The 19,564-nt window shown below is 36.9% G+C and overlaps 1 protein-coding gene across 27 annotated transcripts in view; it reads right to left on the bottom strand.

Moving 5' to 3' along the window:
* Positions 1-19,564, bottom strand: part of Ppfia2 (PTPRF interacting protein alpha 2) — a 513,258-nt gene that overhangs the window by 315,814 nt on the left and 177,880 nt on the right. For 4 of the 27 annotated variants that reach the window (XM_060378003.1, XM_060378008.1, XM_060378004.1 and 1 more), the window contains exon 1: positions 16,777-17,192. The exons of 17 other annotated variants lie outside the window; for them this stretch is intronic. In XM_060378003.1, the coding sequence (XP_060233986.1) occupies positions 16,777-16,857 (81 nt within the window). In that variant the 5' untranslated portion in view covers positions 16,858-17,192. Of the gene's footprint in view, positions 1-16,776; positions 17,193-19,564 lie in introns of those variants that run through there. 6 more of the 27 variants (XM_060378000.1, XM_060378002.1, XM_060378007.1 and 3 more) reach the window with 3 other exon arrangements.

Genomic DNA, 19,564 nt, shown 5'->3' with positions numbered 1-19,564 from the left:
ACAGCAGCTTCACAAAACATGTTCAGTTTAAAACCTTTGATGGGACTTTCAGGACGACTGAGTAAAGCATCAAGCCCAAGTACTCAAGTTTAGTTGTCAGGATCCACATAGTGGAGGAGAGATTTGTACTCTGACCTTCACTCACCTGTTCTTAACACCCAAACCCTCCCCTCTTCCCCATCAAATGAAATATAATTTAAAACGATAAAAACTGCTAATTAGTGGAAGATGTTTGGTCACTGAGTGCATGGACTCAGAAAGGATACTGAGAACGAATCCTTTGATTTCTCACTTTCTTTGCTTCTGGGTCACCATGATACGAGCAGCTTACTATACCACACATTCCCACCATGAAGTTGTGATGGTCCCAAAGCAAAGAGGGTAACATACCAAGATCTGAAACTGAAGTAAATGAAACGCTTCTTTTTCTTTAAAGTTGTCTCAGATAGATTGTTACACTTAAAGGAAAGCAAACGACAACATTCATTATTTTAATCATGCTGAAGTCATGTGTCTAAAAGGAAACTAGTCATACTTCTGGTAGGGGGTAAACTGACACAGCCATTCTACTTTGCAGTTTCTGAGTGACAGATGCATTATTAACTAACAGCAGATGGGTATCATTCTTGACATGACAATCTATTGTCTTAATTTGGAAATTCCTTGGCAAACATATACCTTAAGAGAAATACAACCTAAAGCTTATAATTAATGAGGGTTGACCGTCGATTTAGTTACTTTATCTATTTATTTTTGAACCCTCAAGTGCATATGTTAATTAAATACTAGCCCAGGAGCAAAATTTCTAAATGACTTCATCATAGCAAGTCAAGGTACATTTTCTGAATTAATGTAACTATATTTGTAGGGAGGCTGTGTAGCTATTTAACCTTGCAGTCATCTGTTATCTTCACACAAAGGACATCCTTTATAGTGCTATAAATATTGCATGTGGTATCCAGTGTTTCCAGTTTGTGGCATTTTTTCATATGCATCATATGCACCTGATATGTGCTTCAAAAATTCAAATTCCATGGTCCCTACATAGTTTTGAATCATCTGTGTAGGTGGAATTTGGTGGCTTGCATTTCTTAAGATGATTTTGCATTCTAAGCGTTGAGAATTCATATAACTCTTATAAAGATCTTTTACTTCTGTCCCCTCCAGGTTTTTCTATCTCCCTCTTCTTCCATAAGACTCCCTGCACTCTGCCCAAAGTTTGGCTGAGTCTCAGCACCTGCTGGATAGAGTCTTTCAGAAGTTCCCTGTGGTAGGCTCCTGCTCTGTTCCCTGTCTTCATATGGACATCCAGTTAGACCAGCACCATTTGTTGGTTTCCGTTCTCTCGTGGTCCCCACCTCCATCCCCACACCTGATCCCCAACCCCAGTTACCCTTCCCTTCCACTCCCATGTAGTTTCCCCCTCCATCTACTTCAGATGTTTGTTTTATTTCTTCTTCTTCTGAGATTTGAGCATCGTCCCTTGGGTGCTCCATGGTCTCTTTTGGTTTGTGGGGTTTTATACATCAGTTTCACTTCAGCTTCCCTACATCAGCCCCACTTCTTATTTACATCCTTCTTCCTCTGTGGATTAGTGTGAACGCACAGCCTTTTGCTCCTTTACTGTCTGCTGCCGCATCTTCCCCGCCATGAAAGACTGCATCCCCATGTGAACCAACACAACTCCTCTTCCCCTTAAGGTGCTTTTGCCAGGGTGTTAACGGCTCTTAAGGCAAACCATACTTTTCTATATCTAGAGGAGCAGATATACTTCAGGAACAGCATGTGTATCAGGCCTCCATTGAGAGAAGTATCATATGAATGAACATCGTGATCTTCATAACGGACAGGTTACATAGTATGTACACATAGGTATGACCAAACATGGGGACAATATCAAGGGACCATCACATATGTTGAAACTAAAGAAGAAAAGGACAGAATAAATCTAGAGAAACTCTAACAGACTAGGAGGACTTCTTAGATTGGTAGCAAGATCAGCCAGACAGCATGAGTTAAGTCCATACTTTAAAATATTTTCTACTTACGTGTGAGTTATTTTGAAATTAATGAATAAAAATATAACATTCTTTCCTAAAGTCCTAAAATTGAAAATGTGTAATTAATTAATTCTTTTGGCACAATGCCATTTCACTTCAGACTGACCATAATGGTCATAAACCCAACTGCTGAACCTGTAAGCCTCAAGAAACTGTTTCTTCTGTAAGTTGCCTTGATCATGGTGTCTTCTCGGAGCAAAAAGAGTAGTGAAGGCATTGAGAGGACACAATGACATTATCAGAATTCTTTGTATTACACTAATTTGTTTCAAAATAAACAATTAAATTATAAGGTTGTTGTCTATGAATCTTTTCTTCAGTAGCATAATAAACTTGTGAATGCTTAACTCCAGAATTATTTAATGATTATTGCTTATCAGTGATATTGTCAGTTTTCCATTTAATTTTACCAACTACTGCTTTACAATGAAATTTAAATTATGAATTAAGATGGTTTTAAGCCCCAACAATAACATTGTCTCTTGACACCCATTAATACCAACTTTCTCAAAACTTTTCATATTGTGTTCTTCTAATTTGTAAATATCCGGAACTGCTCAATGTCACAAATTGATGACATTAACTTGAATTTAATATAAAACTTTCAAATAATGCAAAATAATGAGAACACACAATGAGAAACTACAGAAGTAATTTAAAAAACTAACTTAAAAGAGCCCATGAATTTGAAAGAGAGAAAGGAGGGATATGTGGAAGGGTTGGAGGGAGGAAAGAGAGGTAGGTAGTCAAGTATGTCCAATGGTTAATAAATAGTGGACTAATTTTAGTCTTTCCCAATGTATACATTAGTAAATTCATTCATTTACACAAAAGTAATAGCATCTTCTCTCGAAATGGATTAGTCTTTGTGTCAATAAGCAAATATATAAGCCTAGGTAAAACTATATGCTACCCAAGAGAAGTGAATGAAAGATCAAACGTAAGCCAGGCACAGTGACATTAGCACACTGTGTGCCTGAGATAAGACAAGGACATCCAAGAAAGCCCTTCAATATTTGGGAGCAGGTAACAAGAGACACAGCATAAGAGTCAAGGAGATGGGATAGAAGAACAAGGAGAAACACAAAAGTAAGCAAGCGCACAGCCTTAAACTGTCACAATCCTCCATGAATGTTTCAAAGGGTCTCTCTCATTTCACCCATTCTGGTGCTTCTTTTACCCTACAAGTGTATGCTAATTTGACAGAGCCCTTTCTTGGGAGCCAAAGTGGTGTTTCCATTTTTCACTCAGTCAACAACTGACCTTAATATATTGTTTTCTAAACCTATTGCTCCAAATCCCTCTTTTTCACTGGGAACATGGAATCTACAATGCTGCATTGTATCTTCCTGTCCCCTGTATGGAGAAATATATAAAATGCATTATATGTATTTCTAAGTCACTTTCCCGTGTTAATATCCTCACAACCTCTGCTAGCGTCTAAAAACTATGTATCTGGCTTGGCTGCAATGCTGTCTACATCATAAGTCCGATTACTTCCTCTCTAAGACTATACAAAACATAAAAAGGATTTTTGCTAAGTATGTTTTAATTATGTTTTTCAAACCTGGATATCTTAGAATAGTTTTTTGTTTGTTTTTTATGGAGAAGGTATAGTGATCAGGTCTTCACCAGTGAATATATAACAAAGAATAAAAATTCTTCTTGTCTGTTTGTCATCAAGTTGAAGCCTACCTACATATCTCAGCTGAAAGCTGGGCATACGATCCACATACGAGTGCCTTCCAAACTATGAACTACATGGTTCCTGGTGCAATAAACACTTCAGCACGTTTATATTTAGGAGAAACTTCTGCAAATGAAAGAGTTGAGACTGATTTCCCATTTGGAGCTCCAGAGATTAGTTCCTGTGTTTTCGTCTCAGTGACACAAAACACAGATACTGAGGATGTCTTTCACATGTCTCTTGGTGTAATTCTAAGATATAAATATATTGGCAATTTGGTAATGAGGAAAACAGACAAACAAAAACATATTTTCAACTAGTAAAAAACTGTCATAAATATTAAATGAGAGGTTGCAATGTAACAAAAAGAAAAAATTTCAGATTAAAAATCTAATGTGGAGGTATTACTCTACTGGGAGACATAAGATAAAAATTGGAACTACTGTAATCACTCCAGTCAGGAAAGCAGGTAACCTAAGTGCAAATCTTCACCTCTCTGTCCGCCTCTCCAAATTTAATTCCCCAGGTTCATTTCTCTTTATGCAGCAGAACAAGTGCTGATTCCCCTACACCATCCCTGGCCCATCTCCAGTGATTCAGAGATTGGTCCTCTCCCAACTTCCTTCTGCCCTCTTCCTTGATTTATGCTAGCCCCCAACTTCCTCAAGCACATTCTGAGAGCCTGCAGGCTACTCCTGCCAGCAAAACTCATAGGTTACCTACATATCTTTACTTCCTCCCTGTCCCCACAGAATCACGCCCAGCTCTGCCTCAGATCAGCTGCTTCAGCCTCTTTTCTTTTTTTGCCTTGGTTCCCAGGGTATAAACAGACCCTGGTGGAACAGCCTGCTCTTTTCTCTCCTATGGGAACCCTAAGCTCCACTTCCCATAACCCATCTAATCTTAACTATCAGTTCCCAGTGTCTAGAACTACATTTTTTACTTTGAACCTACCTGTGGCCAGAACTGTTAAGATCACAGAAGAATTTTCTACCTGGCAACAAACAGCTATCACACTCTCCAAAGAACTAGAGAGGGTAATAGAAACAAACAAACAAACAAAAAACATAGTACCCACCTAGTGAAGACAAGACAGACACACACAAACAAACATTAGAATTACTCCAAAAATTATAATCTTTTCAAGTCGAGATACCTAGATGCCAGTGTATAAACACCGTAAAAGCCGGGACAATATTTCTCCCCTAGAACACAGTAACCCTTCCACAGCAGTCTCAGAGTACTGCAGAGCAGCTGAAGCACAAGTGGAAGACCTTCAAAGAGCCTTCATGAATATAATGAGAGAAACTCAAAGAAAGCTGGAAAACACAAACAACAGAGGAAAGACATGAATAAGATAGTTCAAGACCTAAAACCGTCAATAGAATCAATGGAGAAAACCCAAACTGAGGGAAATCTGAGAATAAAAAAAAAAATTAGAAACTTCAACAGGCACCTCACCAACAAAAAATAAGAGGTGGGAGAGAGAATGCCAGGCACTGGTGGTACAATACGATAAAGGAATACATTGGTCAGAGAAAATGTGAAATCTAAAACACTTCCTAGGCAACAGAGAAAGAGAATCCAGACAGTCCTTATTAGACCTCATGGGCTAGGGTCAGATAGTAGGAGAGGAGGACCTCCCTGAGCAGTGGACTAGGGAAGGGACATAGGGGGACAAAAGGGAGGGAGAGAAGGGCAGGTAGGAGAAGAGGGAGGGGGCCAAAGCTGGGATACACAGTGAATAAATTGTAATTAATAATAATAAGAAGAAGAAAGAAAAATAAAAATTCTAGCACAAAATACCCAGGAAATCTGGGACACTGTGATAGGACAAAATCTAAAGGTAATGGGAGTATAGGAAAGAGAAGAAAGCCAGTCCAAAGGCTCAAAAACTATTTTCAACAAAATCTCAGAACAAAATGTCTCTAACATTTAAGATTATAGATTTTAATATATATTTATCCTATATTATATGTCTAATACCCACTTATAAGTGAGTATATGTCATGTGTGTCTTTCTGCTCCTGGCTTACCTCACTTGGGATGATCTTTTCTATTTCCCACCCTTTGGCTGCAAATTTCATGATTTCCTTGTTTTTAATTGCTGAGTAGTATTCCATTGTGTAAATGTACCACAATTTCTGTACCCATTCCTCGTTTGAGGGACATCTCAAGTTGTTTCCAGATTCTGGCTATTACAAATAAAGCTGCTCTGAACATAGTTGAGTAATTGTCCTTATTAAATGGTGGGGCAACTTTCAGATATATGCCCAGGAGTGGTAGAAGTGGTAGTGGTTGAAGAAGCACTATTCCTAATTTTCTGAGAAAGAGGCAGATTGATTTCCAAAGTTGTACAAGGTTACAGTCCCACCAACAATGGAGGAGGGTTCCCCCTTTTCCACAAATCTCCAGCATGTGTCATCCCTTGAGTTTTTTATCTTAGTCATTCTGATGGGTGTGAGGTGGAATCTCAGGGTTATTTTTACTTTCTCTGTGTTTCTCTGCCATTTGATATTCCTCTGTTGAGAATTCTCTGTTTAAGCTCTGTATCCCATTTTTAATTGGATTACTTGGTTTGTTGGTGTTTAACTTCTTGAATTCTTTACGTATTCTGGATATTAGTCCTCTGTCAGATGTAGGGTTGATGGAGATCTTTTCCTAGTCTATGGCCTGTCATTTTGTTCTGTTGAGTTTCCTTTGCTTTACAGAAGCTTTTCAGTTTCAAAAGTTCCCATTAGGCATCTAGGGAAGATGCTTAATCCTTATTCGGAATGGCAAATAGAATAAACATAGGAAATAGAAGACAGGGTACAGGAGTGGAGCCCTCCACAGAGGGCTTGTGAAAGACTCTAGCCAGCAGTGTATTGAAGTAGATACTGAGACTCTTAGCAAAACTTTGGGCAGAGTGCAGGGAATCTTACAGAAAAAGAGGGATATAGAAAGACCTGGAAGGGACAGTAGTGTCACAAAGAGACCAACAGAGTGAAAAAATCTGGATCCAGGAGGACCTGCAGAGACTGATGAATCAACCAAGGACTATGCATGGAAAGGACCTAGACCCCTGCTCAGATGTAGGTCATGGGAAGCTTAGTCTCCATGGGGTTCCCTAATAAGGGGAGCAGGGGCAGTCACTGGCATGAATTTCCTTGCCTGCTCTTTCATCACCTCCCCCTGGCTACAAGATCACAGAAAAAGAGGATCCAGACAGTCCTAATGTGTCCTGATAGGCTAGAGTCAGATAGTAGGGGAGGAGGTGGACAAGGGGAGGGACTACAGGGGGGAAGAGGGAGGGAGTGGGACAAAGAGGAGATAAGGAAGGGGCTACAGCCAGGATACAAAGTCAAAAATTTTTAATAATAATAATAACTATAATAATGGACAAAAAGAAAATATCTCTAATCTAAAGATTTCTATCAAAGCAAAAGGAGCATAAACAACACCAAATAGGATGGACCAGAACAAAAATTTCTCTTGGAAAGCACTAATCAAAAACAATCACAATAAGTGAAGAAAATAAGACATTTCACGATAAAAGCAAGTTTAATCAATATCTGTCTAAAAATCCAGCCCTACAGAAGGTACAAGAAAGAAAACTCAAACCTAAAGAAGTTAAAGAGGTTAACTTAATAAGACACAAGGAATAAATAATCTAAGACCAATAAATCAAAACAGGGAACATACCACCACCACTACAACAATAATAAAATAACAGGAAACAAACAAACAAACAAACAAAAAACTCTGCTAAGTGTTCTCTCTCAAGATCATTGGTCTCAATTCCTCAATAAAAACACTCAGGCTAACAGAATGGAATCTGCTGCCTACACAAAGCAAACAATCAACATCAAAGTTTGACATCATCTCATGGTAAAAGATGGGAAAAGATATTCCAAGCAAACTAGAGGGAAGCTTGTGTATTCATTTTAATATCTATTAAAGTAGACTGCACGCCAAAAATATTGAGGAGAGTTAGAAAAGGACACTTCATACTCATCAAAGGAACAATCCACTAAAAGGACATTCACATGGAACATTTCCCAAAATTGACCACATTTTTGTACACTACACAAGTCTCAACAAATATGTCAAAATTAAAATAGTACCCTGTATCCTATCAGCCACCACAAATTAAAGGTGAATATCAACAACAACAGAAAGCTTACAAACTCATGGAAACTGAGTAACTCTCCATTGAATGAAAAACAGGTCAAAGTTACAGAGAAACTATAGACTTCCTGGAATTGAATGAAAAATGAATGCACAACATACTCAAACTTAAAGAACAAAATAAAGACAGTTCTAAAGGCAAGTTCATTGTACTAGATGCCTGTGTTTTAAAAATGAAGAGTGTTCATACTGGTAACGTAAGAGCATATCTGAAAGCTCTGGAACAAAAGGGAAACAAAAATCCTACCCATAATAGGTAGATGGCAAGAAATAATGAAACTTCAGGCTGAAATAAAGAAAAATGAAAACAAACATACAACACTGATTCAAGGAAACACAGGGGTGTTTCTCTGGGAAAGTCAGTAAGATCGGCAAACCCTTATTCAAAATAACTTAAGCATGGCAAATTAAAAAATAAAAAACCTAAAAGAAATAGATAATTTTCTCAATACATACCATTTAGGCAAAGTTACATCAAGATTTGGTATACAGTTCAAACAGACCTATAACCCCTGCTAAAATAAATGCAGCAATTATGAGTTTACAAAAAAAAAAAAAAAAAAAAAAAGAAAAACCCACCCAGGGACATACAGGTTTTGTTCAGAATTCTACCAGACTTTCAAAGAAATATTAATGCTAATATTAATCAAATTAAGTAGAAACAGAAAGAACATTGCCCAACATGTTTTCTAAGGCCACATTTACCCCGATAACCAAACCACATAAGGACCTAAGAAAGAGAGTTACAGATCAATATCCTTTAGGAACATAGTTGCAAAAATTCTCAATAAAATATTTGCAAACAAAAAATCATAAAAAAAACAAAAAAACAAAACAAAAAAAAAACATCTACTACTCTCGAGGAGGCTTCATCCCAGAAATGCAGGGATGGTTCTCCATATGTAAATTAATAAATTTAAACCTGTCATATAAACAAACTGAGTGAAAAAACATGGGATCTTCTTGTTAGATACAGAAAAAAAAACTTTTGACAAAAATCCAACACTCCTTCATGATAAAAAAAAGTCCTGGAAGTACTAGGGATATAAGGAAGATAACTTATCCTAATAAAGACAGTTTACAGTAAGCCCATAACCAATATCAATTAAAACTGAGAGAAATTCAAAGCAATTCCATCATAGTTAGGAACAAGGAAATGTCCTCTCTCTCCATACCTGTTCAGTAGCAGTACCATAATTAGGCTACATCTAATTAGGCTTTTGGGCAAAGGGGTCACACAGGACTCCCAGCAACCTAGCCTGAACAGCTAGAGCTTGTTCTCCACAAATGGAAGGCAAGGTCCCATTACTCATGATAATGCCTGAACAACTTACTGGACATAGAGAAGCCCAGCTACTACTTGAATACAGCCTCTACTCCTAAATGCTAGCATCTTTGTTACAAGACAATACTCCATGTTGTGCCAAAGGAGAAATGTAAACTTCAATCAAAACACAACACCTTTGATAGTCTGTAGGACAGAGCCTTTCAGAAGCCCTCAGTGACAGGTTCCTAGGTTGTTTCCTGTTTTCTTCCTCTTCTGATGTCTATCCTCTTCGGGATGGAGATTGAGCGTTTTAGTCAGGGTCTGCTCTCTTGATTAGTTAGTTCTTTAGATGTTCAGGATTTTAGTGGGTTTATCCTATGTTATATATCTATGTGAGTGAGTATATACCGTGTGTGTCTTTCTGCTTCTGGGACAGCAGACACTGAGACTTAAGGCCAACTGGTGGGCAAAGTGCATGGAATCTTAAGTAAGAAGAGGGAAATAGTAAGATCTGGAGAGGACAGGAACTACACAAGGAGAGCAACAGAACCAGAAAATTTGAACACAGGAGTCTCCCCAGGGACTCATTTTCCAACCAAGGAACATGCATGGAGATAACCTAGAACCCCTGAACAGATGTAGTCCATAACAGCGTAGTATCCAAGTGGGTTCCATAGTAATGGGAAGAGGGACTGCCTCTGACAAAATCTGATAGGCCTGTTCTTTGATCACCTCCCCCTGAGGAGAGAGCAGCCCAACCAGGCCATAGAAGATGACAATGCAGCCATTCCTGATGGGATCTGATAGAATAAGATCAGAAGGAAGGAGAGGAGGACCTCCCCTATCAGTGGACTTGGGAGGGGCAAGCGAGAAGAAGGGGGAGGGAGGGTAGGGCTGGGAGGGGAGGAAGGAGGGGCTTATGGGGGGATACAAAGTGAATAAACTGTAATTAATAAAAAATAAAAAATAAAAAAAGATAAAAAACAATAGTATTTGAAACAAAACAAAACACCTTTGATGTACAAAGCTATTTGCCTGCATGATTACCTACAGAGATGGTGACACACATGTTGTGGGAGTAACTAGCCAGTATCTATTTTGACTTAAGTTGCACTTGATTAGATGAAACTCAGGCCTGAGGCTGCTTGGGTAAACAAGAACCTGCAACTAGAAAGCACAGGGACATAGGGCAAAACCAAATAATACGGCTGAACAAAAATGCCAATAAAATGACTTTGTCATACTCATAGATCCCTGCCTTGTTCAGCCATTGTCTGAAAAGCTTTCTTCTACAGCAGGCAGAAAAAAAATATACGGAAGAAACCGACATCCAGACAATATGCAGAGAGTGAGAGACTTTGGAGTAATCAGCACAGAGATAGGTCTCCATCAAATCCCTGTGCTCAGGTTCTGGGAATGCCTCAGAGAAGGAGGCAGAAAGACTTTAACAGCCAGTGGTGATACGGGACATCTAGAAAAGAAGGCCTTCTAAATCAACATGATTGTAGAGCATATGAGCTCACAGGAAGCATGCATGGGTCCGCACCAGGCCCTTTATGTACACAGTTTGGCTTCCAGTTTAAAGTTTTTATGGGATTCCTGAGTGTGTGAATGCGTGTGTCTTTTTCTTGTGCCTGAGCTCTTCCTTCTGTTTGTTTTGTCCAATTCTAATGTGTGAGTTTTTATTTTATCATATTATATATTATTTTTAAAATAATCTCAACACTAAAAAAATATCAAAAACAATGTGCTCTAAAATGTTAATGAAATTAAATTATTTGTCTCTGAATAGTTTTGCTGCTATATTTAATTATCAACCTTTTAGAAAACAGATTATACGGTACAGAAATTGGTATCTCTTTGAGTTTTATAACACTCAATTTACCCAAGATATTACTAATTGATTTTTACCATACTGACAATCTTTTGTTAGATTTTGTGAGTACTTTTCCATTTATATAGTCTAGCAACCATTGTAGATCAAGTTTTTTGTTTGTTTGTTTGTTTGTTTGTTTTTTAAATGAATGAATCTCTCTCTGGGCCAATTCTTATTTAACACATTATCAAATGTTATAATTGTAGAGGAGTATCAAGCCAGGGCCTCTCACTGAGAGTCTTTCAACACCAATTCTAAAAATCCCAAAGATGGCAATCATTTTTTTTAACCTTTGGATTTATGTATTTTGTTTTTTTACCTATTTGTTTTCTCCAGTTCTCATTATTCTATATTCTTTTGGTGCCACAAACTAGTTAGTAGCAATCATGATGTGCTATCCACTCAAAACACTTCTTGTGGTGTTTCTCTCAGTATTCATCAGGAACTTGTGTAATCAGAAAGCAAAGAAAACTCCATTTCTCTCATTTGGCTGAAATTTTATCTGAAACAAGGAACATGTTTTTCCCATGGTAATTACAAGGTTAGGCCAGGGTTCACTTCACTATAATATTTTTGTTCATAGATAACTTGTACAAAGCCTTCTTGTAGGCTTTTCCAGATATATTTTAAATTATTAATGAAATATTGCATTTGACCCCAAATAGAAAAATTTTATAAATGGTAAAATATACAAAATCTGGTATATTTCTAAAAACCCTGAATTACCCTGTCAACGTTGTTTGATTATAAAGATATGTTATCACCAATTAGCAATGCTATCTCCTGAATGAGAGCTCTTACAGTAACTGAGACTTCAAGACTACTCATTTTCACCTTTTATGGTTTTCAAATGCTAATCTCATCTCTTAAATATGAAAGTATAGTTCAATCAATTATAAATACTCTAGCTTGATGAACGGCAAGACTTACACACATCTTTGGGTATACGAATCAGTATTCAGAATGAAGTTAGAAATTACATTAGTTTAAAAGAAAGAAGCAGTTGTCAGTTTTCTTCAAAGTGTCCATGACCAACCTAGTCATGGGCAGTTGGCTAGGTTTATGGTAGAATGCATGAATTCCCTCCTATTGAGAATCAGGCAGTTGCTGGTTCCTTAATCAAAGTGCCACTCTTACACTATTGGGGATATGATAGGTGGTTACTGTTGTCTGTAGGCTTCATGGCCATGTATGACTGGCTATTGCTAGCTTTTCTCCCTTTGCAGATTACATCCTACTTTCATGCATTGTGAGAGCTAGTTCTCAGGCAGGACGCTTCTAGTAACTTCTTGTTCAAATTCTCCACATTCTGTGTTATAAATGTGTATCTTTAGCAATAGGGTCTTACCTTCAAATTCTATTAGGCAACCAAAGTCAAGTGTTATGACCTCTAACTTATCCTTACAGAGATCTCTTTGAATAATGGGTAGAGTCTACAGAAATTCACAAACTGGTTCAAATGCACAGGAATAACTGTGGAGAGCCCAACTCATTGCTATGTTTACATGCTCAGTGGGAACTGAAAAAGGGGGGCAGAAAGAATAAGAGTAAGAGCTAGAGGACCATGATGCGTGCTGCTGCTCCACAATTCTTTCTAGACACGACAAGAAAGCTGCAGCAATGAAATGGCAAGAATATAATTCCCAAAACAAGAACTAAATAGACAAGTCATCATTATGGATGTGGAAAATCTCTCAAGGCTCTGCTCCTAGATGAAAAGTTTTAAACAAATCTGTGGCTGCTGAAAGAGACAATCAGACTTTTCCAGGGCAAATTCTCATGATAGGTTATTCAATCATAACTGATCAGTCTTAGGTACTTATACATATGAGCCACACTGAATGGAGTTAGCAAATTGTATTTATATATGCATACATACATTCATACAGATTGATCAATCTATAAATAAAAAATAGATGTTAGATATATAGATATGATAGATAAATCTAACAGTAATAATTAAAGAATAAGTTATAAATGTGAGATGGAGCTGGAGTTAGAGGGCAAAAAGGGAAAAGTGGAAATACAGTACTCATGTACAAAATTCTCAAAACATAAAAATTTTAAATTAATACAAGTCTTTCACTTGCTTGGTTAGAGTCATACTAAGGTACTTTACGTTATTAGTGGCTATTATGAAGGGTGTTGTTTCTCTAATTTCTTTCTCAGCCCTTTTGTCTTTCATATACAGGAGAGATTCGGTTTTTTACTTATTTATTTATTTATTTATAGTTAATTTTGTATCCAGTCACTTTGCTGAAGGTATTTATGAGCTGAACGAGTTCTCTGGTGGAATTTTTAGGGTCGCTCCTGTATATTATCATATCATCTGTGAATAGTGACACTTTGACTTCTTTCTTTCTGATTTGTATCCCCTTGATCTCCTTAAGTCGTCTTACTGCTCTAGCTAGGACTTTAAGAACTATGTTGAAAGAATAAGGAGAGAGTGGGCAGCCTTGCCTTGTCCCTGATTTTCCGCTAAAGGAGAACTGTGCATTACGTGTGATCCAAGTGACAAGGGGCATTTGAGGACAGCTGAGGAAGACTGACTTAGTCGCTTAAAAAGATGGGGTATGTGAATTAATTCAACCACAGAAATAAGAGGTTACTGTTTTCATGCTCAGAAAGACGTGTATTTCTGTGGTTTCCTGTGTGCGTTAGGATTCCAGAAAGTCACTTTCATACAGCCTCAACATATACTGTTATAACTTAATGACACAAATCATTTCTCTGTGGTATAAACGAGTAAAAAAGAAAAAAAAAATCTCCCGAATATAAATTCTTTTGATTTGTGAAGTCTATGGAAAACTTTGTTTTGATTTTGCACACATTTGTTGTCAATAAAATATTACAAAGACGTCTGATAATTAAATAAGTAAGTGTAGAAGAAAGAATAAGTGCTGGGCGAGAGTTGTTAAATTTAGGAGAGCCATATTGGACACAGGCATTTTTAAATTTTTTGTGACTAGCCCATCTAGAGGTTTTAGAAGGGTAAATAAATAGTTTTATTTATAAACGCAGAGTTGGAAAGGGATTTAATAAAATCATTCTAGAAAATGTTTTTGTATATATTTCTGTTTGTATGTGTTTGACTATAAAATTAAGTAGAATTAAGTTGGTTTTCATATGTGTATCTACAAATGTCACATATATATAATTTTTATTAAGATATGTTTCGCACTTGCACACATATGAGTATCATAAAGTTTTCTACAATGCTGCATATAAACACAATAATATCTTCTTAATAGTGGTTTTGTTTTTCATTTTTGACCATCCAGGAGCATTACAAGAAACTATACTCTAGAGCTTCAGTTTTGACTCAAAAAATATAATTTACAAACTATGTATTGGCATCTTACAGGCTCCAGGAATCTCTGAACTGAAATATGTAGAAACTAATATACTCATAGTAACATAGAAGCAAGAATTCACACATAAAAGAATTAATTTAAATTGTGTTAGATAGGCTGCATAAAATGTGTTTGCATGTATATATGTGGAAGTATGAATGTATTTTACTAAATTAAAATGCAATGAAAATAAAGTCTTGTTCCTAGAATGAACTCACACTTCTTATTGGCCAGTCACCCTTTCACCCTTGAAACTATTCAATAATAACATGCCAAGTGATACTTTAAAAATTGTCAACATAAATTTCAGAAAACTGTCAGACTAGCTTAGATTCTTAATGAAGAGATGAAACTAAAACCCAGTGTTGTTCTTGCTGGAGTGTGAGCGTGTCCTTGCATGTGTGTCTTCTGTCAAAGCGTGATGTTGGCAACATCAGATCTGAAATCCTGATTCTTTGCAGAAGGTTCCTCTCAGAAGAATAAGGCACCGCTTTAACAACAGTTAAAATTTAAAAGTTTAACTAATCTTTTCATGAGATACTTTCTTGATACACAACGTGTCTTTAAAAAAAAAACAACAAAAATACAGCATTTTTATTTGATTTCTTTTATACATGGCTTAGACCAAAGAAAACATACTGTCTTAAAAACAGGCTAAGTCACAGAAGTAAAAATAATAATGATTCTTCCCTTTGCAGATAAAATTGATGACTCAGTTACCAAACCTTTATCTCATGCTTTAGGAACTGTTTTGTCTACCTCAAAACTTGTAAACAATAGAAACAAAAGGATGAGCACTCAAACTTAACACCTTGCTTGTTATTGCAAAATTCAAGATCAAATACTGTTTTACATGACTGAAAATGTTAGAAAAGGAAGTTTGTAGTTGGCATAGTTTATGCTTTGTTTGAACACTAAAGGATTTTCTTGAGTGTGTTATCACATCCGAAAAACAGTGGTTAGAATTTATTCCTCTGTATTTTCAGAGAACAATCACCTGCCGGGGAAGGTGTCAGCAAGAACTCTACTGAAGGAATGGGAAAAAGTTTGTGTCATGACTGAGCCTGCGAAACTCACTGACCCTTAAATTTAGAAACACTGAGGTGGAACACCGAATGTCAAGAGCTGCCCACGCAGTCAGCTCCAGGGTGTTGTAAAGAGTCTTTATATCTCAGTGTACAGCGAAGGGGAAGGGGAAGAAAAGTGGTGCTTCTGTGCAGAGCCTCGGGGCAGTGGCATTTTGAATCACGGCCACAATAAAGAGATCTGCACTGAGAAGAGAATATATTCTTGAACAACACAGACATGCACTATCAGGACATATCAGCATAAAGCAGGAGAGGCGGTAAGAGTAAAAGTACAAGTATAGACAGAAAAGGGAGAGAACAACTATATCCACTGATTACAGTTTGCAGAAAGCAAGAAACTTCTACAAATCCAATATTCATTTACACAGAGGTCTCCACTAAAATCCTGATTGCCCTTATGATGTTTCCATATTTGTTCCAGAACACCAGACAGAGCAATAATAATAATGAAACAAAAAGCCTTTATAGCTTCATAATATAAAACACTCAGTGAGCAGAGTCCCATTGTCTCTTGCAGAGATGATAACACAGAATTATAATGTCAACCTTAGTACTGAACAATGCACAGTTTTTAGCATTAAGATGAAGTAAAATCTGATTTGGTTCAGAGTTAAACATTTCTACATTGAGAATGGATTTATCCCTAAGCAACTGAGACATATTTGGCAGGCAACACCTTTGTAATTCACATAAATCATGTTGACTGGTTTGATAACACAGACAAATCTATCCTAATTAGTTTCTACTTTATCTCAAATTGAAAAGCGTAGTAAACATGGTACTTAAGCCTCCTGTAATAGAGATTGCTTTTGCATCACATATAATGAACTTAGATAACAGACATTATCTTATGCTCTGTATTTGAAAGATATCAGGGTTTCCTTAGTCAATGACTTAGTTTGTAAAGTTCTATTAATGCTCTTCAGTTCTACTGTGTGATACATAAAGAAAGAAACTATACAGCTCACCATATTGCAGCCCTAAAAACAGATAGCTGGCATAATACATCTCTGTAACTTTCAATGACATTATGATAGAGTATTTAAAATATCCATGAAGTAAACTAGTCACTATTATTTAGCTTGAAATCACAAAGCAGGCTACTGCCATCCTATTTCCACATTTAAAAACAGATTAATTTGCCTGCACACTTCCCACTAGATACACCCACCTCCTACTTCCACACTGTTCGCTTTTCCTTTCATTATTTCTCTTTATTAAAAGTTTGACTATATATTAACTTCCTAAGTAGTGAAGCCATTGGAGCACACTTACTTGAAAAGTGTAAAACCGGGTCCCATTAGGAAGATGAACTTTAGGGGAGCCAGAAACGGTGTTCATATCCGAGAAAATCATTTCTGATCACAGAGACAATATAATCCACAGGAGCTACAGATGCCGAGCCGAGAGCTTAATGTGCAGATAAATCCGTGCATGCATTGAGGGAGACTACAGGGTAAAATGAAATCTGCCCCATCCTTCTTGGATACACAGGAATAGCTTTCAGAAGCTTCCTTCTGCGTTTGAAATCTAAGCTGAAAGGCCACCAGCTCCTGACCTTTCATGCAGTTCGTTCTTTAGAACGTAGAGTGTTTCAAAAAAAAATTAAAAAACACAGAAGAAGCAAGAATCAAGGATAAATGGAGCCTGTGCAGAATCTGGCAATGCTGTGGACCTGCCCATCTGTTCTCAGTGATAATCACCTCCCTCCACCACAGTCTAGCAGAGTGATTATGCTAAATATCCTGGTTAACCAATAACATACAGTTTCATTTCGGGGAAGCATGCACAGTGTTATTCCGAGGACCTCTTCTGACGAATGTGGAGCTTGCTTCGCACGCTGTTAAAGCTGCATTTAGTAACTGAAGACTGTTTTTATCACTCCAGGTTTTTTTTTCTAATAATCCTCAATCTTTCTGTCACTACAGTCTTTTCAATAGTGTCATTTTTTGTAAAGCCTTTATAAAGTGAGAGTTCTTTCATACAGATCAAAGTACAATATAACTAGCTACAATGCTGGAAAGCAAGAGATACAAGCCCTTAAACCTCTGCAATGGAAGGAATATTTACCGAAATTCAAATAATTTCTTCATTTTGAACTATGCAAAGATCACAAAGGCAACATATTTACTATCCAATTGTTTCTAACTTAGCTCAAAAATAATATGTGACTTAAATGTCACAATTTGTTTTTATTAAGCTTATTTCTTATATAAAGTAGTTTATAAAGGTATTTATACACATGGAATTTTTTAATGGAAGATTCAAAAGTGTTTGGAAGTGTTGAAATTATTAAATGTCATTGGTTTTCTATGTTTTTAACCAATTATTCAGTCTGTATAAAAGATCAGATTTGGATGACTTGGCAGCTTCTTGAGGTAAAAATAAATGTTCCATTTACACATGGTTCAAAGGTGGAGATGTCAGGAATAAAATGAAGTGAGCCAAAAGCCCATCTTAGCAAAAATATCTAAGTTCAAACAGTTATGTCAGCAAGGACTAGGAAGCACCTGCTTTGAAGAGGCAGGTGAAGGAAAGATAGTGAAGGATCTCAGTACTACCACCAGGCACACGCCTGTAATGTTAGCACTAGATTGGGCAGCTGAAACAAGAGGGTTACCATGATTTCCAGCCAATCCTAAAAAATAAGTCAAGACCCTTTCTCTTAAAAAGAATGAAATGAAACAGAGCAAAGCATTTTAAAGTCATTAGTTGCTTACGCTCATAACAGTGGTGGAGCAAATCTAGAAACAGCTTTTAGTTGTGGAAGAGAAAGTATCAACTTGTGTTAAAGAAGGCTTGCCAAGACTGAAAAGATTGCCCAATGGTTGAGGCAAATGGTTAAGGTAGCACAGCAACAAACTGGTTATCCCAGAAGCAAAAGGTAGGCAGACAGGATCTCAGAGCAAACTAGCTAGCAAGACAAGCTCTATTAGGGAGTTGTAGTTAGTATTGGGAATCTATGCCTTATTCAGGATTATTCCCAATATCAAGCTCAGGCCTCCACATGCAGACACACACACACGCGCACACACACACACACACACACACAGAGAGAGAGAGAGAGAGAGAGAGAGAGAGAGAGAGAGAGAGAGGAGTACAAATACAAATGTGCACACATACACATGCTGACCATATATGTGAAAACGGGGGGGGGTTACCTAGTCTTTCTCAATTTTTAAACATTTGTTTTTATTTGTACAGATTTCTCTATTTATTTCCTGCTTTGGGATGTTGTTTGGTGTTTCACCACCATGCTCCTTCCTGTTTACAGTATCTCAGCTTTGACAATAGGTATCTTCCCACCAATTTGGCTTCTGTTTCTCATTGACATGTTTGCACCCTTTGCTTTTGACTTTTTACTTGTTTGTACGCTTGCTGGCTGGCTGGCTCATTTTTCAAGCACTAAAATGAAATTTTAAACATTTTTTCCATGTAGTAACTTTCTCACTTTATCTTTATTTTTGCAGTTAGGTTTTAAAAGTACACTTTTCAATAATTATTTAAGTACTCATTATATTCTGTTTCTATTTTCATTAAAATCCAGCCCCTCTTGTTTTCTTACCTTTCATGGCATTATCTCAAATGGGTTTATGGTTTGGATTGATTGTATAGGCTTTACTGCTACATGTAAAAATCTAGATTCATGATTCTCAGAGACTCGTGTGCACAAGATACTTCCAAAACATTCATTTTGTGCTTGAAAAAAAAAATTGAATAGAACCCACTTCTCGAGCATAATCCTGCAGCTTTCTGGAGACTTCAAGCGGAAAAAAAATCTTCACCAAGTAACATTTGGTGAGCATTACATGACAATATGTTACATAGTCTTGTGCAATTCATATGTTTGATGTTCTCATGTATATGTTAAATTTGTAGTTATTTTCACAGTAGCTATGAATTCTGAAGCCTTTTGGTCAGTAAAAATGCCATTCTTTATTCATATTTGCTTTGTAGGAAGGGAACAAAACAGGTGTGAGCTGCTCTTCAAAGAGGCATGATGAAGAAACAGTAATGAAACAATGAATGTAGACATTCATTGTACATTTTCGGACTTTGTTTA

This window comes from Meriones unguiculatus, chromosome 2 (assembly GCF_030254825.1).
Source record: "Meriones unguiculatus strain TT.TT164.6M chromosome 2, Bangor_MerUng_6.1, whole genome shotgun sequence".
NCBI lineage: Eukaryota > Metazoa > Chordata > Mammalia > Rodentia > Muridae > Meriones > Meriones unguiculatus.
The sequence above is the reverse complement of the archived record's forward strand: the minus strand, read 5'-3'. Positions and strand labels throughout refer to the sequence as shown.